This window comes from Ovis canadensis, chromosome 16 (genome assembly GCF_042477335.2).
Source record: "Ovis canadensis isolate MfBH-ARS-UI-01 breed Bighorn chromosome 16, ARS-UI_OviCan_v2, whole genome shotgun sequence".
NCBI classification, from domain to species: Eukaryota; Metazoa; Chordata; class Mammalia; order Artiodactyla; family Bovidae; genus Ovis; species Ovis canadensis.
The window spans coordinates 36,054,668-36,077,468 of record NC_091260.1 but is presented as its reverse complement, the minus strand read 5'-3'; the positions used below and the strand labels follow the sequence as shown (position 1 = coordinate 36,077,468).

At 39.5% G+C, this 22,801-nt stretch overlaps 1 protein-coding gene across 2 annotated transcripts in view; it reads right to left on the bottom strand.

Annotated features, from left to right (window-relative positions):
* ANKRD55 (ankyrin repeat domain 55) overlaps positions 1-22,801 on the bottom strand; it is a 112,116-nt gene that overhangs the window by 78,318 nt on the left and 10,997 nt on the right. For both annotated transcript variants that reach the window (XM_069555951.1, XM_069555950.1), the window contains exon 3: positions 1,685-1,807. In XM_069555951.1, coding sequence (XP_069412052.1) covers positions 1,685-1,807 — 123 coding nt within the window. The remainder of the gene's footprint in view (positions 1-1,684; positions 1,808-22,801) is intronic.

The window sequence follows — 22,801 nt, the reverse complement described above, 5'->3', positions numbered from 1 at the left end:
GGACAAGTCAACTGGTTAAAAATGATCAATTACTTCCCAGAAACACTAGGATAGAGAAACCAATGATAATTTCTTTGTTATAGTTCCATAGGCCCTTGAGGCTGCCACCTCTTCCTCTCCTCCTCCTTTTTGTTTCTCTTCTCTTCTTTCCTCTTCTTAGTCTTCCTCTTCATTTTTAACCCTTTTTTCCTTCAGTTGTTCAGATTGCTTCGTTGCTATTTTTTCTATTTTCAATTTCATTGATCCTTTCCTCTGCTTCCTCATTCTGCTCCTGAGCTTAGCCATTGAGTTTTTAATTGTAATTATTGTATTTTTCAGTTTAAAAATTTCCACTTGATTCTTCTTTATATCTGTTATTTCTTTGCCGAGCCTTTCTATTTTTCGTTTGTTTGTTTCAAGCATACTTGTAATTGCTTACTGAAGCATTTTTCCATGGTTACTTGAAAATCTTTGCCAGATAATTCTAACATCTGTCATCTCAGTGTTGGCATCTATTGATTGTTTTTTCCATTCAGCTTGAGGTCTTATTGATACTTGGTATGTCAAGTGATTTTCTTTGAAACTTGGACATTTGGAGTATTGCATTATAGGTTGCCTAAGTCTTGCTTAAATCCTCTATTTTAGCTGTTTTTTTCTGATACTGCTCCAAAGGGGAAATGAAGGGGGGACACCACCTCAGTACTGCCAGGTAAGATTAGAAGTCTAAGCCCCTTACCTAGCTTTCATTGACATCTAAGGGAGAAGACCTTTCATTACTGGGTGGTGGTGAGAATCCTAATTCTGAAGAAGGAATCCCCTGACACTGCCTCAGAGGTGGTGATGTGGGGACTTCATTACCAGGTGAAGGTGGAGGTGCAGGCTCCCAGCTTGGTCTTTGCTAGAATGAATGGGGTTGAGGTTGTAGTTTGTTGTTGTTGTTTTGGTGGGAGTGTTTGGTGGAGTAGACTCATTATTGTTTAAAAGTTTTTTGTCTTGCTATGTGATCCCTTTCTTGGTTCTTTGACTAGAGAGCAGGCTTTTGCTGGGGGCTTTTTCGCTCTCTGTCCATTGACATTTTTACATTGTCAGCTTCTTCACTTCTAAGTCTTGGAAATTTGGGGCAAAAAGGAGGCCCAGGAAATTCACCACTATCTCATTCCTTGGGTCTCAAGGTCTTAGCTAGTCTGTCATTTTCTCTCTACCTTCCAGAGTGTTCTCATGTTTATGCTATGTACAATATTCAGGATTTTTAGTTGCATTTAGCAGAAGAAATAGAAAAAAAAAGTTCTACTTCTGCCCTGTCTTCCCAGAAGCAGAAGTCCTAGCTCCCTGGCTTTAATAACCACACTTTCCCTAACATCCACTGCTACCAAAAATAGCCTCTTCTTTTCATATACTTCTTCTAATGTCATCTACTTTGCCTATCTACTTTTGTCACTCATACAAAGAAGCTGAAAACAAACTCAGACTGAACAGCTTTATGAGAAGAGGTGATATAAAAGAGTTTGAAGATTTGTGTTCATGATTCTCATTAAATGAAATACTGAGGGAACTGTACATGGTTACAGGCAGGATATTCCTTGACCCTTCAGTATCAAAGTAGCGTTTCAAATATCATTTTCTTAACATTGCTCACCTCTGGAGGCCATTTCTGAAAGGACAGATCAGGACATTCTGTAGGCTCCAAAATGAATAAATAGCTCACCTTCACTGTCACAGCATTCTAGGATGGAAGGGTCTTCCCGAATCACAGCAGTCAGAGCACTGACATCTCCGTTAGATGCTGCCTGATAAACCATGGTCAGATCAACTTCTTCAGATGAATCACCTTCATGAATCAAACAGAGACAAACTTGGTATGTGCAGAGAATTCACTGAAAGAGTAACAACACCCAGAGGGTCACCCACACAAGTGATTCATGAAAATCTCTGGCGAATCTAAGCAGAAGGCTGAGTCATACTGATCACACACAACTTCACTACTTCTGAAGAAAGGTGGGCCCCGGTGGGCTGCCTTGTAACGTCATCATATATTGGGAAGGAGCTTGAGGGAGTAGATGTCCTCTGAGATTTAATGATTCTCTCCAAGCGTTCAGACTACTTGAAACCAGTGAGGACAGATTGGAAAGTGGATCCTTTATCTTGGTTCTGTGTTTCCCTTTTTGATCTGAAATATGTTACTTTCCCTTTCAGTGACTCAGTTTACCCACCTTTGAAGGAGATAATGTGCTCCTTATTCTCGGCCCTCTAGATGGGCTCTCTACCCTTTCCTCTTGCTCTGAATCCTGTGGACTAACATTACTGAGCACATCACCCAGGCCTCCTGGCCCTCAGTGTCCATGGGAGGCAATGGCAGGAGACTGGTGAGGAGAAGAGGAGGAGAAAGAGATGGGGCATTTCCTCTTGCCTTCCCCTAGTACAGAGTCTGGCAGCAGCTGCTTCTCTTTCAGCAGTAGGGTCCTTTCCCCAGAACCAGGCCTCACTGGGCTCCCTGTGGTAACAAACATTGTCCTTTCAATCCTGCCTCATCTCTGCATGCAGTCCCTTCACAAAAGCCCTTCATTTGAACCATCTGGGGTTTCATGACATGGTGAATCCAAAAGAAACAGAGCTGTATCACACAAACATAGGGAACAAATATACAGACACCAGTGGGGAGAGGGGGTGGAGGATGAATGGGGAGATTGAGATTCACATGTATACACTATTGATGCTATGTATGAAATGGATAACTAATGAGATGGGAACCTACTGTAGAGCACAAGGAACTGTACTGAGTGCTCTGGGGTGACCTAAATGGGGAGGGAATCCACAAAAGAGGGGATATATGTATACATATAGCTGAGTCACTTTGCTGTATAGAAGAAACTTATACAACATTGTAAAGCAACTGTATTCCAATAAAGATTTTTTAATTAACAGAAACAGAGCTATATGCAACTCCTTTGAATTTGATGTGTGTTCAGTTGCCCAGTTGTGTCCAATTCTTTGTGGTCCCATGGACTGTAGCCCGCCAGGCTCCTCTCTCCAGGGAATTTTCCAGGCAAGAATACTGGAATAGGTTGTCACTTTCTCCTCCAAAGGATCTTCCTGATTCAGGGACTGAACCTCATCTCTTGCATCCCCTGAGCTAGCAGGCAGGTTCTTTACATGTGAGCCCAGTGAGGTCTGGTTCTGGGGAAAGGACCCTCCTGCTGAAAGAGAAGCAGCTGCTGCTAGACTCTGTACTAGGGGAAGGCAAGAGGAAATGCCCCATCTCTTTCTCCTCCTCTTCTTAGCCACTTGGATTATACCTTTTTGCATGTTTGAACCAACTAATAGTATTGACAAAAGTGACAAGAGAACTGTGGGTTAGGTGACCCCAGGGGAGCAATGAAAGGACTGGGAGAGAAGTTTTGTTTATGAGGACACCTCTTGTGAAGTGCTGTGCCGAGGCCCCCTACTTAATATCTCCCACACGTGGCCGTGGTTCAGGGAAAATATACGTGTATAAGAAAAGTTCTTAGAATTGTGTTTTTCTACTAATGTGGACGTTATACTAGAGACACTTTATAGTTCTAATGGATCTTTAGTTGGCAGTGGTCCTAACCCCTTGGCTTGGTTTCCTTTTCCCAGTACTTCTGGGAAGTCACTAATGACTTTTTAACCAGCTGACGTGTTCCAGGAGAAGCTTGTCACTGAAAATGATTCACTTGCGACAACAAACTGCCTCGTGAAGTGAGTAGCTGCTCCCTAATTTAACCATGGTAGATTCGTTACTGTAGGAGCTTCTTTCAAAGCCAACCCACATGTACATTTGGCTGAAGCCTGGGAGTGAGTGGTAATGGATGTGAAAGGCAAGTGCCACTTCTCTGTAAGTGTAAGACTCTGGGGCTGCAACAGTGGGGTTCAATTCCTGGTTTGTACTAACCAGCTGTGTAAATTTGGGCCAGTTACACTCTCTGGGTCTTAGTTTCCTTGTCTTCAAGATGGAGATGATGATGATAATAACCATGTACTTCATAAAGTTGCTGTGAGGAATAAATGAGTTAATATTTAACCCTATATGCTTTTAGAACAGGGCATAGTGTGTTGTAAATGCTGCATATACTTGGCTATTACTACTGTTACCCCTTTTTCTTGAGAGTGTGCATGTTTCTAGAACATTTGGAATCTGGGGGATATAAAGAAAAAGGTCTTTCTGATGATGGCTAGATGAAGGATGCATAGATGGCATAGAGCATTCACTCTCTACTAGAAGCCCTCCCAGGACCACAGACATTGTGTGAAGATTGTTCATAATATCTCTGGACACAAGAAACAGGGCCAAGACTTAAGCATAAAGATGGGCCTGGTGTCAGGTTGTATGACTTGATATCGAAGATACTGGAAATGTCACTTCAAAAGGAAGGTCATAGTGGTGGGCTGAAGTACATGGTGTTTATAACCTGTTTATATCACATGTATAAATGTGATATATAAATGTGTACTCATCACTGAGTGCAATAAAATCTGTAAGGCACACTCACCACACTGTTACGTACACACAGCTGAGAGAAACAAGGAATGCACTGCCTGATAGAATAGAATTCTGTATGATTTACCGGAAGGATTCTAACAACATTGTATTTAGTAGAGATAAACTAAAGGCAATATCTTTTAGTCCATAAAATATTCGGTTGAACTAACTGAACGATGGTTGAACCTGTCTGGTAGCTCAGATGGTAAAGAATCTGCCTGCAATTTGGGAGACCCAGGTTCGATCCCTGGGTCGGGAAGATCTGCTGGAGAAGGAAACGGCAACCTGCTTCAGTATTCTTGCCTGAAGAATCCCAAGGAAGGAGGAGCCTGGTGGGCTACAGTCCATGGGGTTGCAAAGAGTCTGACACTACTGAGTGACTAACACTTTCACTTTGAGCCTGTAGTTTGGTTTTTTTTTTAATATTTGTTTATTTGTTTATTTTTGGCTGCTCTGGGTCATCACTGCTGTGTGACGGCTTTTTCTAGTTGCAGGGAGCAGGGGCTACTCTCTAGTTGTAGTATGCGGGCTTCTCATTGCAGTGGATTCTCTTGTAGAGCACGAGCTCTCGCCGTGCGGGTTTCAGTTAGTTGCTGCATGGGGGCTCAGCATTTGTAGCTTGTGGGTTCTAGAGTGCAGGTTCGGTAGTTGTGGCACATGGGCCCAGTTGTCCCAAAGCATGTGGTATCTTCCCAGACAAGGGAACAAATCCGTCTTCCCTGTATTCCAAGGGGGATTCTTAACCAGAAGACTGCGAAGGAAGCCTGAACCTGTAGTTTTTGTTCCTCAACATCCCCCTACCCTGCTGGTGACCTTAACCTTATTATCCTCTATGGACTATCTCCTCTCCTCTTTCAGCCCAGGGAGTTGACTAGTTCCTGCTCAGGGCTGGCACATGGGACTAGAACTAAGCCAATCCACACCAGCACTATCCTGGCCACAGAGATTGGTTCAGGGATGTGCCCCAATCAGAGCCCATGAAAACCTGTGACAGTTTGGATATTTTGGGATTGCTGGGAGCAAGTTTTGTCCTACCACCCCTGAAGCCAGGAGTTATAGGGGACATCTCAGGAGCAGAGGGCCTAAGAATGAAGACAAGAGAAGAAGAGCAGAGCTGGGCTAAGAGAAGAAAATAATTGAGACCAGGTGACATTGTTTAAATCCCTGAATCAAGCCATACCTTAAGCCAGCACCATTTTGGGAACATTTACATGAACCAATACATTTCTTGTTTTTGCTTAAGTTTTTTGCACAGATTTCATGTATTTGTTTTTCTTTTTAATCACTGAAAGAGTTTTAACTGACAAAAGGTTTTTAGTGGTGGCATATTAGAAAAGCACATAGCCTTTAGCAGTTGGGCAGTTAACACTATAGGAATTAACAATGTGACAATCAACTAGTAGGACTCTGGCTGTAGTGGTAATAGTCTAGTAACAGAAGCGTAGGGGATAATAGGTTTTTTTCCTTTTTTTCATTGTGCTGAGTCTTACTTGTAGCACTCAGAATCTTCATTGCTGCATGCAGGATCTTTTCTGTGGTATGTGGGACCTAGTTCCTGGACCAGGGGTCAAACCCGGGCCCCCTGCATTGGGAGCGCAGAGTCTTAACCACTGGACCACCAGGGAAGTCTTGGCTTTTTTTCTTCTTAACTAGCTGGTCATTGTCATGCCGAGGTCTATGGCCCATGGACTAAATGGGTTATAGGCTGGTAGCTGAAGGATATTCAGAGAGTGACCTGAGGATGACTGGACTTTATGTAATAGGATGAACAGCAGAAGGAGATGGCTGTGAGATTCCTTTGTGAGGCTGTGTTGGTTGCCTTCATTTATTTGACTATTTTTTTTTAAGTAAAAAAATTGTGGTAAATATTTATAACATAAAGTTTGCATTTTAACCAGTTTTAAGTGCAGAGTTCAGCAGCATGATTTTTATCACCACTATCCAACTCCATAATTCTTTTCATCTTCCAAAACTCAAATTCTGTATCCATTAGACAAAAACTCCCCACTCCTCCCTCTCTGTCTCCTGGAAACCATTCCATTTTCTGTCTCTATGAATTTGATCACTCTAGATATCTCATTTAAGTGGAATCAACATTATCTGTCCTTTTGTTACTGGCTTATTTCACTTAACAGAATGTCCTGGAGATTCACTCACATTGTAGCATGTCTTAGAATTTCCTTCTTTTTAAAGGCTGAATAATCTGCTGTGCATATGTAACACATTTTGTTTATTCATTCATCTATTGGTGGGCACTTGGGTTGTTTCCACCTTTTGGCTATTGTGAGCAATGCTGCTGCAAACATTGGTATACAAATAATTTTTTCAGATTCTGCTTTCAATTCTTTCAAGTATATACTTAGAAGTGAAATTGCAGGATTTCATGATAATTCTCTCTTTAATTTTTTTAAGGGAACACTGTACTGTTTGCCAATGTGGCTCCTACAGTTCATATTCTTACCAACAGTGCTCAAAGGGTCCAATTTTCCTTGTCTTTACCAACACTTGTTATTTCCTGTTTTTAGGTTCTTGTGTTGGTTTGTTTTAATAATAGCTAGCCTGATGGGTGTGAAGTAATGTTTTGTGGTTTTGATTTGCATTTCCCTATGATTAGTGATGCTGAACATCTTTTTCTTTTTTTTCATGCTTTTTTTGGTGTTTGTATATCTTCTCTGGAGTGATATCTAAGTCCTTTGTCCATTTTTAATTGTTTTTTTTTTTTCTGTTCAGTTGTAGAAATTCTTTTTTATGTTCTTGATATTAACTCCTTATCAGATATGTAATTTGTATACATTTTCTCCTATTGTGTGTGTTGCCTTACCACTGTTGATAGTGTCTTGATATACAAAAGCATTTAACTTTAATGTAGTTCAAATTGTCTGTCTTTCATTGTCTGTGCTTCTGTCATTACATCTGAGAAATCATTGCCAAATTCAATATCATTTTCCTTCTACATTTTTTCTAAGAGTTTTATAGGTTTAGGTCTCATGTTTAGGTCTTTGATCCGTTTTAAGGTATTGGTTGTAGATGGTATTGGTTGTAGATGGTATTGGTTGTAGATGGTATTGGTTGTAGATGGTGTAAATGACTTCATCATTTTGCACTTGTCTGTGCAGTTGTTTCTGAATTATTTGTTGAAAAGACAATTCTTCCCTCCATTGAATGGTCTCGGCACCCTTGTTGACCCCTCAGTTGACTCCTAAGTTGATCACAGATGTATGAGGTTATTTCTAGACTCACTTCTATTCCATGGATCCCTATGTCTGTCTCCACGCCAGTACTATACTGTTTTGATTGCTGCAGCTTTACAGTATGGTTTGAAATCAGGTAGTGTGAGATCTCCAACTTTGCTCTTCTTTTGTAAGTTTCTTTTTTTCTTTTGGTCATTTGGGGTCCTTTGAAATTTCACATGAATTTTAGGATGGATTTTTATATTTCTACAAAAATATCACCAGGATTTGGCTAGGGACTGCATCAAATCCATAAACCTCTGGGTAGTATTGACATCTTAACAACATTGTCTTTTAATCCATGAAACACAAGACATGTTTCCATTTATTGGTGTCTAATTTCTTTCAACAATGTTTTATAGTTTTCAATATGTAAGTCTTTTGCCTTCTTGATTTTTTTCCTAAGTGTTTTATTCTTCTTGATGCTACTATAAACAGAATTATTTTTCAAGGAGCTTTTAGGCAAAGAAGTTTATGGTTAAACTTTCCTGTGAAATTCCAGCAGTTAGAAATAGCAATGGTAATGACAGAAGGGTATTTTAATTGTCAGAGCACTGTAAAAATGTCCTGGGTCACCTCAAGAGGTAGTAGTGAACTTCTATTGTTAAAGATGTCTATCTTGGCTAGGTGGTCGCCAAGGGGGTGTGTTTCAGAAGGAATTCAGACACAGAGAGAAGCACAAAGTCTGGGGAAGGGAAGATGTGTTAGGCAAAACAGAATGTATTTCAGAATTTCTTCTAGCCCTGAGATACTATGTTTGTGTGCCCAGTCATGTCCTACTCTTATGACCTCACATACTATAGCCCACCAGGCTCCTCTGTCCATGGGATATTTTAAGCAAGAATACTGGAGTGGGTTGCCATTTCCTCTTCCAAGGGATCTTCCCAACCCAGGGATTGAAACTATGCCTCCTGAATCTCCTGCTTGGCAGGTGGATTCTTTACCACTGGGTCATAAGATAATATACTAAATTACAAAATGATTAGGAAATAGGAAAGGAATGAACTTCCAAGGAAATTGTATAGAAACAGTCAATTTAAATTGCAGTCAATGCAAATAATTATGCCTAAACCTGAGATAGTACAAAGAATTTCTGTAGATATGAGGAAGGGTGATTTAGAAATAACAAGTATGAGAAGAACAGCTGATGGTCCTGATGGAATCTAAAATAGAGGCAAGAAAAATTCTTTTCTATCAAAAGTCACAAAGCCATTTAAGATATGCAGAAGATCTACATTAACAAACAATACATACATTCTTCCTAATCTCCTTCCATCTTTCTTTATCCTCTTGTTATCTACTATCTATTTTTTGTCTGTTTATCTATCAATCAGTTATTTATCATCTGTTTATCTTTCTTTCCATTTAATTTTAGAGGAGGAGCATGGTTTGAATGGCTTTTGTCTCTCCAACTGTGTGAGAGTTAAACAGATAGACTTATATATGGATGCATAAAGAAAAATTCTATCATTCACAGAGGAAAAGAGACTGAAATAGAAAAAATGGAAAATAGACATTAAAGAATAAAAAGAACGAAGTATGTGAACAGATGTGGTTTAGTCGCTAAGTTGTGTCTGACTCTTGTGACCCCATGGACTGTAGCCCACCAAGTTCCTCTGTCCATAGGATTTTCCAGGCAGGAATACTGGAGTAGATGCCATTTCCTTCTCCAGGGGGCCTTCCTGACCCAGAGGTTGAACCCAGGTCTCCTTCACTGCAGGCATTCTTTCAACTGAGCTACCATGAACAGATGTAGATTATATTTTTATAAAAAATTATCTGTATATATGTATATAAATGAAAAATATAAGACAAGAAGAATATGCATCAAAACATCAATAGAGATAATTTCTTACATATTATTCAGTACTTTCTATATTTTACCAATTCTCCACAATGAATTTATATACATTATTGTTGTTTAGTCACTAAGTCATGTCTGATTCTTTTGAGATCCCATGGACTGTAGACCTCCAGTCTCCTCTGTCTGTGGGATTTTTCAGGCAAGAATACTGTATAGGGTTGCCATTTCCTTCTCCAGTGGATCTTCCTGAGCTGGGGATCGAACCCACATCTCTTGAATTTACAGGCATTGGCGGGTTGATTCTTTACCCCAAGCCACCTGGGAAGCCCTCAGATATTTTTAATAATCATCAACGTAAACCAAATTTTAATGATGAGAGAGTCTTACTAGCTTTACATTAATATGTTACAACTAGAAGGGTAGACACAGCCTGAGTGACTGCCTGAGTGACTGCCTGAGTGAGAAAACAAGTCCTTGATATTTGACAAAGTGCTGAGAAAGGAAAGACATACATGTATTTTAAAAATTCCAACCTTTATAAATACCCTAGTAAATTTTTTAAAAAAATAGGAACATATTTTAATTTTTATTAATTTTTACTTAAAAATTAAAAGGGTATATATTTTTTAAAAAATCACCTATTTCCCTCATTTTTCATGGTTAAAAACCTTGTAACAGTTTTTTGCATATGTCATAAATTATCTACCTAATTTCAAGGGCCCAGCTTTTTAATAGTAGGATTATAGACATATGACAGTCTGCTAGAAATGTTTTGGATTAGGGGGAAAAAACAAAAAATCAAAGCTTCTCAGATCTTACACAAATGTGGGTTCTTTCACATAAAGGCTCTGTCCCTGGATTCTTGTGGACTTCCTTGGAAAAGTCCTTGATGGCATCAGTTACTGAACCTACTTTATTGGAATTACCCTGAGGTCAGCTTGGCATTTGTTCTGCTTAAATTGAGACTGTTTTGTGGAACAACAAGGTCAATGTAAAGACAGAACAGGTACTGCAGTTTTAAGTGCCCAGACCAGAGGATGTTGGGAGGATTTCTTGGGTTCATTCTATTCTGAGGATCCTTGGATGGCTAAACCTAGCCTAGAGTCACCAATGAAGTCAGGCTTCATTTTAGGCAACTACAGAGGCTTCTGCAGTTATTTCTTAGATGGTTTTTTTAGAGTGGAATTGATTGCATCTGAAGAACTGAGAGTTACTCATTCATCCATGTGCTTAACATCTACCCTAGGTTAGTGAAATTGCAGGTACACAAGTTGTAGAGTCACTGCTCCTAAGGAGGCCGGAGGAAGACATGCTGCTGTAATGCAAAAAGGAGTGTGTCGTTTATGATTGAGATACACCAGGGATATTATGGCAGGGCCAAGGAAAAATGATTTGAATGAATAGTTTCCTGGGCCTTCTCATAATCCAGACCAGTCTATCCTGCTGGAGGATTATCCTAGGTGCTTTGGGGACAGTTGAGACATTGTCTTTGGGGAGCTACCTGGAATGATCCGTCCATAAAGTCGTGAGGCCTTTCCACTTTTAGGGAAGATGTCAGGCCTTCAGTGGCTCCATGTAACAATATTGCCACCCACTGGTGATAAGAGTCTCTCTGGGCCTTGACCTGGGCTCTGAGCCAGGATGGTGCCAGTTTTGCTGGATAGAATTAAAAGCCAGCTGGGAATACTCTGGCCATGCAGGAACAAGTTTAAAGTCACTGATACAGTTGCTGGCATTGAACTCAAATGAGTTTCATGTGACTTACCTTATACATCATGTGATACACAGCATACAGATATGGAAGTGATATAGAAAAATAGTAAGAAATCAGCCTCCTGATTTTGAATCCTAGCACTGCCATTTCCTGCTAGCTGTATGATCTTGGGTGAGTTACATAACTTCTTTATTCCCACTCTTCACTTGTCAAACGGATAAGAGCTGTATTTACTTCACAGGGTTGTTTTGGGGAGCTAAATGGGTTCATCCACATAAAGAACAATGCCTGGCACAAAGTATTCAAATTATGACAAATTTGACAAATCATATGCTATCACTATTACTACTTTAAAAAGAATGGATTTACTCATTGGACTGTGGTGGGTCTTTGTTGCTGTGCAGGCTTTCCCTGGGTGCGGGGAGCAGGGGCTTTCTCTAGCTGTGGTGCGCGTGTTTCCCATTGCCGTGACTTCTCTTGCTGCAGAGCACAGGCTCTCGGGTGTGTGGGCTCAGTAGTTGCGGCACATAGACTTAGTTGCCCTACAGCACGCGGGATCTTCCCAGACCAGGGATCGAACTCATGTCTCCTGCATTAGCAGGCGAATTCTTAATCACTGAGCCACCAAGGAAGCCCTCGCTATTGCTACTTTGATAGGGATAGGAACCTCTGTCTTCTTTCCCCATAATGAGTCTTGCTCAGCAGACGATAGAGATTTTGTCAGCTGAAACATTTTGCTATTTTGCCTGTTCTCTCCTTTAGTCCCTCAGGGTGTATTGGCTGAGGTTTTAAGAGTGTTTTATAAAGTGCCAGTCATATGGAAGTACAAAAGAAGAGTTTCTTTCTAACATTTTAAAGAGAAAAATAGCTCCAAGCTTTCTGCATGTACCAGCTGAGAAAAGATATTCAAAGCAACCTTCTTGCCGTGGGAGTGGAAAAGAAGGGATTTCATTCTGTGGGAAGGAAGTCTTGCAACAATATTATCTCAAGGGTAAATATCTGGCAACAATCAGACCTTTCTTCATAACCAAACTTGTGATGCAACACATGTTGTGAATCTCAAAATCACTGTGTTTCTCTGGGTGATTCCTCTGACCTATGAATTCCATTCCACAGTTAGCATCTCTACTGGACATGGGGTGGGGGATAGTGCTGGGAAATGGAATTTTCTGTTCTAAGAAGCATGTCTGTGTTGAACTTCAGTAATGATGAATACCTAGGAAGCATTTTCATAAAGGGAACTTTCATTTTAATAATGTGCTCAATTGCTCCAATCGTGTCCAACTCTTTGCAACCTCATGGAGCCTACCAAGCCGCTCTGCCCATGGGGTTCTCCAGGCAAAAATATGGAGTGGGTTGCCATTTCCTTCTCCAGGGGAGTCTTCCCAACCCAACAATTGAACCTGGGTCTCTTACGTCTCTTGCACTGGCAGGCGAGATCTTTACCACTAGCACTGCTTGGGAAGACCCCATTTTAATACTAGTTCTTAATAAGATCTCAATTTTTAATACATAGGACCCTTAGTATATGTACAATGAATGAATTGATTGATTGGTATAGTTTTCATGTCCAATGGGCTTTCTCACCCATTAGAGCCTTGTATAAATCTCACTGATATCAGCAATGTTGTGTCAAAAAGTTCTTTGTAAGTAGGCAAGTATAAATCTTAAATGACTTTTATGAAGGATTGTGTTAGCCTGGTTGGTTTTTGGAAACTAAAAAGTAATCCACATGTTACTTTGACCACTGTTCCTTCGGTCTTCCTCACTTTCATCTGGATCAAACCTATGACACCACTCACCTCTCTTACTTTCAAGAAATGGGAGATGTTCATGTCAGGAATTTGCCATTTTAACCTGGGACTTTGAAAGGTGAGGAATAGGTGAAGAAGCAGAGTTTGTTCAGTTTGGGGAAGAGAAGACTCAACTGGACAAGACAGCTGTTTTCAAACATCGGAAAAGCTAGAGCAGAGTTTAGATTTGTTTTCTGCAGATCCAGTGAAAGTTGACCCAGTCACTGAGTTGTGTTTGACTCTTTGTGACCCCATGGACTGTAGCCCGCCAGGTTCCTCTGTCCATGAACTTCTCCAGGCAAGAATACTGGTGGATCGCCATTCCCTTCACCAAGGGATCTTCTTGACCCAGGGATTGAACCTGGGTCTCTGGCATTGCAGGCGGGTTCTTTAACAACTGAGCCACCATGGAAGCCCAGAGGGCAGAGCTAGTTATGGTGGATAGAAACTGGCAAAGTCAAGACTTTAATGACTAGAGCTGTTCATCATTGGGAAGGACTATCTTGTGCTATGTGCGTTCCTTCTCACTACCCATGTCTAAGGAGGTTCTTATCAAGCATATTTTGGGATGCTCTTGAGGAGATGTCTGTATTGACTATAAGGTTGACCTCTAAGTTTCCCTCTGTGATTGAGATTCTATGTGTCTTTCTCACACCTGTGTAGAGCCAAATAATGAATCACTTACTCTTGGTGGCAATGACAATTGGGCTGAAAAGGATTTGGAGAAGTGGGTCTTCCTTGGGTCTTTAAAAGGCATCCTCCTAGTGGCCCTCCTCTGTGGTCACTTGTAAAGCTGCCCCAAGAGCCTTGATAGCCTGAAAATATTTTAAGAAAACGAATGCAGTTTGGGTGGTTGGTCCAAGTGTTAGAGAGTGAATTAATCTCTCCCTCTGCAGTCCCGGAGATTCCGTGGCTCCTGAAGCCCCGATACAGTTCCCTTCTGTCATCTGGCCTTCTGTGGCTGTCTTCATTGTCTGGACTCTGCTTTCTCCCTCTTCACGATAATCTCATGGATTCCTTAATGTAGTTGAAATGGAATCAGGAATCACTCACTATATTGGGCTTGTCACTTTATAAAAGGCACAGAATAAAACCCAAACTGGTGAATAATCACCCTTCGTGTGACCTCACTAGAATATTGTCAGTATGACTTTCTTCTTATTGCAGAAAAAAATATCTTGAATGTTAGATAGTAGAAGTAGATAGAGAGTGGTGGATACATTGAGTCTGTGTTTGTGGGTTAGTCACTCAGTTGTGCCTGATGCTTTGCGACCTCATGAACTCTAGCCTGCCAGGCTCCTCTGTCCATGGAATTCTCCAGGCAAGAATACTGGAGTGGGTTGCCATGCCCTTCTCCAATATTGTATATATTGATAAATTGATTTAATTAGCATATTCTTTTCCAATTGACAAATTGAAGAGAAGTAGATATAGGAAATGAAGTCTCATCGTTTCCAATCCTTGGAAATAGAATTAGGAAAAGAAGGAATCTTCTGCTCCTTTAAACAATTGTATAAAGCATATCACTAATATTTCAGGTAGAGCTGAAGTAAATAAGTAGCTTTCTTCAGCTCTCATATATTATGGGTATATGGTTACCTAAGGCTGATTCAAACTGTATCATCTAGCTGTGAGTATGTAAAATTGTGAAGTCTAAAAAAAGTGACAACACAGCAAAGGAAACCATAAACAAAACAAAAACACGACCTATGGAAAGGGAGAAAATATTTGCAAATGATGAAACTGGCAAGGGTTTAAATTTCCAAAATATACAAACAGTTCACGCAACTCAACAACAACAAAACAAACAATCAAAAAGGGACCAGATTAAGAGTAACATTAGAAGGATGTAATGACTGGCTTGTCAGGTCCCATATCAGACTGGAGGCAGGCCTAACAGCTAAAGAAGGGTTGATAACTTTTTAAGCTGCTGTATGGTGGCTTGGGTGTATTTCTGGGGAATGGTTAATATAATCTCTATTGATCTGAAGATATAGAGATATATTAAGATTGAAACACCCAGTGACTAATAGTCCTTAGCATAATGCCAGAGTTACATTTTACAAAAAAAAAAAAGAGAGAGAGAGAGAGATCATGCTGATTTTTCATTTGATGTTTTCTCTTTTTTAAACATTTAATGTGTGCTCAGTTGCTTGCTCAGACTTGTCTGAGTGTTTGCAGCCCCATGGACTGTAGCCCACCAGACTTCTCTGCCCACTGGTATTTTCCAGGCAAGAATGCTGGAGTGGGGTGCCATTTCCCATTTTAGGGGATCATCCTGACTTAGGGGTTGAACCTGTGTCTCTTGTGTTAACTGTGTTGGCTGCCAGATATTTTTTTTACCACTAGTGCTACCTAGGAAGCCCAAACATTTAATTATTGGATCATAAATATTTTCCCATGCCATAAGGTAAGATTTGAAAATGTTATCTGTAAAATATGGCATAAAATTCCATTGATTGGACTTAACACTATTGATTTAATCATTCTGTTAATATTAAACATTTAAATTCTTTCACTTTTGGAGGGAATTATTAATTCTGTGGCTATTCCAAATAATATTATAACATTCTTGCACATATGTCTTTCTGTGAATCTTTGATTATTTGCTTTGGACACATTCCTAGAAGTGAACTTATGAAACATTGAATTTTTGACTCTTTGTCAAATTGCCCTCCTGAAATGTTGACCCAACTCACCCTCCCCAAGCAGGACCTGACAGCAAACATTTCACTTCATTCTTTTTTTCCTATTTATTTTTTGAACTGCACCAGGTCTCCATTTCTGTATGTGTGCTTTACCTAGTTGTGGAGAATACGGGCTACTCTCTAGCTGCGCTGTGCGGGCTCTTCATTACTGTGGCTTCTCTCTTGCAGAGCACAGGCTCTAGGGCGTGGGCTTCAGTGGTTGCTGCAAGTGGGTTCAGTAGTTTTAGCACTCGAGCTTAGTGGCCCGGCAATATGTGGGATCTTCCTGGACCAGAGATTGAAACTGCATCCTCTGCGTTGCAAGATTCTTAATCTCTGCACCACCAGGGAAGCCCTCACCTCATTCTTAATGACACTGCATTACTGTTTTTTGGTTGTTTTTTTTTTTTTTTTCAATGCTGGTCTGAAAGAAGGAAATGAGTACATAATTCCCAAAGGTCATTTCTTTTATTGTTCCTGAGCAATAAGTGTTTCATATATTTATGGCCATTGAATGAATTACTCATAGGTGTCCTTTATATATTATTTCAAAGCATTTGTCTTTATCTGATTGGTTTGAAAGAGCTCTGTTTTCAGTAAGGATATTAACTCTTCATCTGTTATCTAGGCTGCAGTTACTTTTCCCTGTTTGCTACTTAAGTCCTCAGTTTGTTTTGTTGGGTTTTGAAAAATACATTTTCAAAACCTATGGATATTGCATTGATGATTCATTGTTTTTATGATTAGAAAGGTCATAACCCACAGAACCTTATACTTAAGTGTTAACATTCAGTCGTGTCCAACTCTTTGCGAATTTTCTAGGCCAGAATATTGGAGTAGGTAGCCTTTCCCTTCTCCAGGTGATCTCCCCAACCCAGGAATCAAGCCCAGGTATCCCACATTGCAGGCAGATTCTTTATCAGCTGAGCCACAAGGGAAGCCCCAGAAAACTGGAGGGGGTAACATATCCCTTCTCCAGCAGATCTTCCCGACCCAGGAATCAAGCTGGGCTTTCCTGCATTGCAGGCAGATTCTATACCAACTGAGCTATCAGGGAAACCCTCTGTTAACAGTTAAGTATAATTCATATGAAACCTTTTTTTTAATCCTCAAGTGTTTTATTTTTTTTTAAGTTTAAAAAATTCATTTATTTTTACATATGGAACTTTTAAACTTTGTTTTTGTGTGCCATAATTACCCTTTTTCCCCCAATATCAGATAATTCTCCTTTTCCTCACTTGTTTGTAAGGGCAAACTTACATATAGTTAACACATAGTTGACACCTTGGAGGAGGTGCCTCCTACAGCCCACTCATTGGAACTGGAGCCTGGAACGCAGGAATCCAAGAACCATTTCTCTGCAGCGGTACACGCGTGAATGTGGAAAAGTGGCCAAAGTTCACCTCACTCCCATTCCATAGAGTCTTGTCGTCTGCCTATAGTTAAGGTTCTTAGCTTGTTTTGTGTTTCCTGTATGGTTTTGAGTTCTAGAATTTTTGCTAGCCTATTTGAAGGAATTAAACTCAGAACAATCCTAAAGTTAGCAAAAACATTGATACAATCACTTCCATGGCACAACAACGTCCCCCAGCAACTATGAAAGCATCCACTGTTATTTGCCTTTCCCCAAGGGGTCTCTGTCACTGTGTGAAGAGCGATCATAATGATGGTCAATGATTATACCATGCTTATTATTACCAGGCACTGTGCTAAGCCTTTTGTAGAAATCGACTCATTCAATGCTTTGTGGCCCAGCTGCATGGGTCACCTGCAATGCAAGAGACCTGGGTTTGATCCCTGGGTTGGGAAGATCCCCTGGAGAAGAGAAAGGCTACCCACTCCAATATTCTGGCCTAGAGAATTCCATGGACTGTATAGTGCATGGGGTAGCAAAGAGTCAGACACAACTGAGAGATTTTCACTTTCACTAATGAGAATGATTCCCATTTTATGGATGAGGAAACTGAAGCACCAAGCAGAAAAGTAACTTCCCCAAATTCACACAGGTAGTAGTGAGCAGCGAAGCTCAGATAAGCCTGCAGGCTGTCAGGCCTTAGATTGGATCCTCTGACCAATGTGCACTATTGTCTGTCACTGCCTGTTGACTCAGGAGGCAAAGCCTTCATGTGTTTCAGTGAACTCATGATCTTTCCTGGTGCTGGACAATATTCCACGTGTCATTTTCTCTTACTCACGGCAGCCTATACCAAACTGTTCATAAGCTGTTCACAAGTTCACCAAACTGTTCACAAGCTCAGCAATCTCCTTGACAGGCATTATTGTGCTGGAGTTTATACTTATTTGTAGCAAAAAATAAAATCTACACATTAACTGAACATCTGTAATGCATCTACAAAGAGCTGCTTCTACACCTGAGAGAGAGAGAATTAACATTAGTGATAATAGCATAAAGATTCTAAAATGAGGATTAGTGAATTCTTTTAAAACATTAAGATAAATGTCATATGACCAAGGAACAAATAACTCATACTGAAACTCAGAAAGAGAGTGAAATTTTTCTAATTTATTTTCTAAGGCTAGCATACACTGCTCAAGACACATGCATATAGGCACCTATGTGGACCCAGTTTGTAAATTCTGAATTCTAGGGTTTAAATTAAATTCTGTCAGATTAGATTCAGTTGGATGTTGAAAGAATAATACACCATGACTGGACAGAGTTTATTCTAGAATATAGATGTTTTAAGTTTTCCAGTGCCTATTAATAAGATATATCACATCAGTAGAACAAAGGGGAAATATAGGATTACATAAATAAAGAATAGAAAGGCATTTAATAAAATTTGGTATCTTCTTTAAAACTGCTTAACAACTAGGAATAACAGATTTCATTCTCAATATGAATGTGAACATTCATATGAATATGAATTCTCACTACATCTATTTCTAACCAATTGCAAACATCACACCTAATAGCGAAACAATAGAGAAAGAAAGAAGACAAGCTTTATCTAATGCAGTAAGGTTGTTGTTTAGTTTCTCAGTTGTGGCTGATTCTTTTGTGACCCCATGAACAATAGGTTGCCAAGCTCTGTCCATGAGACTTCTCAGGCAAAAATATCGGAGTGGGTTGCTATTGGCTTCTCCAGGGATCAAACTCACATCTCCTGCATTGGCAGGTGGATTCTTTACCACTGAGCCTCCTGGAAAACTCAGTAATATATGAAACGAAAAGAAATGAGATGACAGTCATAAAGAAAGAACAAAATTCTCAGAATTTAATCAAAGCTAACTTTTAAAGATGACTCATGTGCTATGCACTGTCCTAACAGCTTCCTTTGAATTAAGTTATTATTTGTTTCAACAATTTTATGATGTAGGTAGTATCTTTACCCCTTTTAACAGATGAGGGAACTGAAGCAGAGAGAAATTTAATAATTCCCCAAAATTGTACCACTATTAAATGTCAGAGCAGGATTTGAAACAAGTCAATCTGGTTTCATCATGTTTAGAATTAATGTTAGCCAGATTAAAAAATAAATATGAAACTAAATAGTTCTTCTATATTAAATATGAGGAAACTAACTCCTTTCATTGAAAATAACTCATTAAAATGAAAAATATAAAATGCCCATTAATAAATATTCAGAATTTAAATGAGGAAAACTACAGAACTAAGGAAAGAGTTGGATTCATGAAGATACATGCTATGTTTCCAGACAGGTGGTCTAAATAGCATAACCAATTTTAATTTTTACACAGATTCATTTTTAAGTTTAATGTCATTTCAATAAAAGTTCCAACAGTTCTTTGTGGGGGGCAGGTAGAGAAAAATGATGCTAACTTTCATTTGTGAAAACAAATGGATAACATTGTGTTTTTAAAAAGGAAAAAAACAATATACTTAAGTATTTGCTTACCTTACAGAATCTCTCTGTCAGGATGCATAAGAAACTGCATAAATGTTTTGTTTCCAGTAGGGCATCTGGATGGCTGGAGGGGTTAGTGTGAGGGGAGATTTTTCACTATATATTGTTTTATACCTTGAAATTATGTGAATGTATTATTATACCAAAAGAAGAAACAAACAAAAAGAGGAACCACCTCCACCAAATTGTAAAAAACCAACAAAAATTTTTGAAAAAAGGTATTGGGGGAGCATTCCTCTATCAAATAATAAAATGTTATGAAACTGTAATAGTTTAAAAAGTAGGATTATGCTTTAGGACTAGATCAGTCCCTAGAACAAAATAGAAAGTCTAGAAACCTGCCTGTCACCAGCATGGAAAGCAGAGGCTCACACATAGACTGGCTTGTAAGCAATGGAATGAGTTATGTCTAAAAGGCAAGTCTTAGATTGAGAAGATAGAATCCCAGAAAAAGAGGGAAGGGAAAGTAGAAGTACTCCAAGACCTGTGAGCTTTCCTGGTGAATTATTTTCCTTCTGATGTGGTTTTCCTGCTAGGCAAATTCTGCCTTTTCCAATTTCCAAGTAAAAAGGGGTGCTATCAAAAATAGACTCTTAGACCAATGGAATAGAATAGAAAGCCCAGAAATAAACCCATACACTTTAAGTCAGTTAATCCATGACAAAGGAGGAAAAAATATACATTGGAGAAAAAACAGTCTTTTCAATAAGTGGTGCTGGGAAAACTGGACAGATATATGTAAAATAGTGTAATTGAAACTTTCTCTAACACCATATACAAAAAATAAACAAACAAACAAAAAAACCCTCAAAGTGAATTAAAGATCTGAATGTAAGACCAGATACTATAAAATTTCTAGCAGAAAATATAGGCAGAACACTTGCATAAATCGCAGCAATAATTTTTTGAGTCTGTCTCCTAAAGTAAAGGAAATAAGAGCAAAAATTAAACAAATGGCACCTAATTAAACTTAAAAGCTTTAGTGCAGAAAAGGAAACCATCAACAATGTGAAGACAACCTACTTAATGGGAGAAAATATTTGAAAATGACATGACTGATGAGGGATTTGTATCCAACATATATAAACATATACAACAGTTCATACAATTCAACATTAAAAAAAAAACTGGTTAAAAAATGGGCTGAAGAACTGAATAGATATTTTTCCAAAGAAGAATTGCAGATGGTCAACAAGTACATGAAAAGATGCATGAAGGTACATCAAGATTTCTATAATTCTGGGCCAGGATTAAAGGAAGTCTGCCATGCCAGGACGGTTTTTCAGAGCCACTTTGGCCTGTACTGGCCCATCTCTGGTCCTCACCATCATCTCACTTTGTTTCTTCAACCAATGTTGCCAGAGCCACTTCAGTTAGTATTAATGCATTCTCTTATCCTAAATATGAATGTAGGGCCCAATTACCAACATGCTATTGGAATTAGGAACATAGTCATTGCACAATAAGCAGATAAGAAGAAGGAATGATAATAAAGAAGATAATCATCATCTCTCCAGTCCAAAAGGAGTAGGAGAAACTATCTTCCAGGAGTCTCAGGATGCAATGAAAACCAAAAGGAAGGCCAACTAAGAGGAACCAAAATGTGTGCATCTTCAAGCAGTGACAACAACAGGAGCAGCAGTGTTAACTTCCCAGACGGAATAATTGGTCCAGTAAGCAGCTTAAACCAGATCATTGTTGAGCCCAGCATGAGTACCCCTCAGTCCTTATATGAGATGTATGCACTATGCCAAGATCATTACTCCCACATCAACCAGATGTTAAGGGAGGCACACTTCAACAGCCTATCGCAGTGAGGACAATCTCCAACATGATGAACTAGGAGCTACTTATTCCAGCCTAAAATTTGTTTATAAAAGCAATTGCACACATGCACACACAAAAGAAAAGATATTCAGTATTATTAATCATCAGAGAAATCCAAACTAGAACCATAATGTGGTGTCGCTTCACACCCATCACAATGGCCATCATCAAAAAGCACACAAGTAACAAATGTTGTCAAGGATGTAGAGAAAAGGGAACCCTCCTACACTGTTGGTGGGAATGTAAATTGGTGCAGCCACTGTGGAAAACAATATGGAAGTTTCTCAAAAAACTAAAAACAGAGCCATATGATCCAGGAATCCCACCCCTGAGTTTATATGCAAATATAACAAAAACACTAATTCAAAAAGATACATGTACTGAAATAGTCATAGCAGCATTATTTACAGTTTTGAAGACCTGAAAGCAACCCAAGTGTCCATCAACAAATGAATGGATAAAAAGATGTGGTGTATATATTCAATGGAATACTACTCAGCCACAAGAAGGAATGAAATTTTGCTATGTGTAGCAACATGGATGGACTTGAAGGGCATTAGGCTAAATGAAATAAGTCAGACAGAGAAAGACAAATAAGTGCATGATATCATTTATATGTGGGATCTAAAAGACACAACAAACTAGTGAATATAATGAAAAAGAAGCAGACTCATAGATACAGAGAGCAAACTAGTGGTTACCAGTGTGAGGGAGGACAGAAAGGGGAGTCGGAGGTACAAACTATTATATATATGATGGGCTCAAGGATGTATTATACAACATGGGGAATATTGCCAATATTTTGTAATAATTGTGTGTTAGTTGCTCAGTCACGTCCGACTCTTTGTGACTCCATGAACTGTAGCCCATCAGCCTCCTCTGTTCATGGAATTTTCCAGGCAAGAATATTGGAACAGGTAGCCATTCCCTTCTCTAGCAGATCTTCTCGACTCAGGGTTTGAACACAGGTCTCCTGCATTGCAGGCAGATTCTTTACTGTCTGAGCCACCATGGAAATTAACTTTTAAAATTGTATAAAAATTAAAAAAATAATGTTTAAAAAGGAGTACTATGCTATGAATTCATTATAGAGGGGAAGATAACTTGACCAATGGATGGTCTCTTGACCAGGGAAGACCAGTTGTCCATGTGACCTTAGGGAGATCATTTGTAAGAATCACTGCTGCTGCTAAGTCACTTCAGTCGTGTCCAACTCTGCGCGACCCCACAGAGGGCAGCCCACCAGGCTCCTCCATCCCTGGGATTCTCCACTAGCACTTGCTAAATGATTATTCTGGACCAGGCATGGTTCCAAGTGCTTTGTATGTACTATGCCATTAAATCTTTATAACCACGCTCTGAAGATTGTTATAACCATC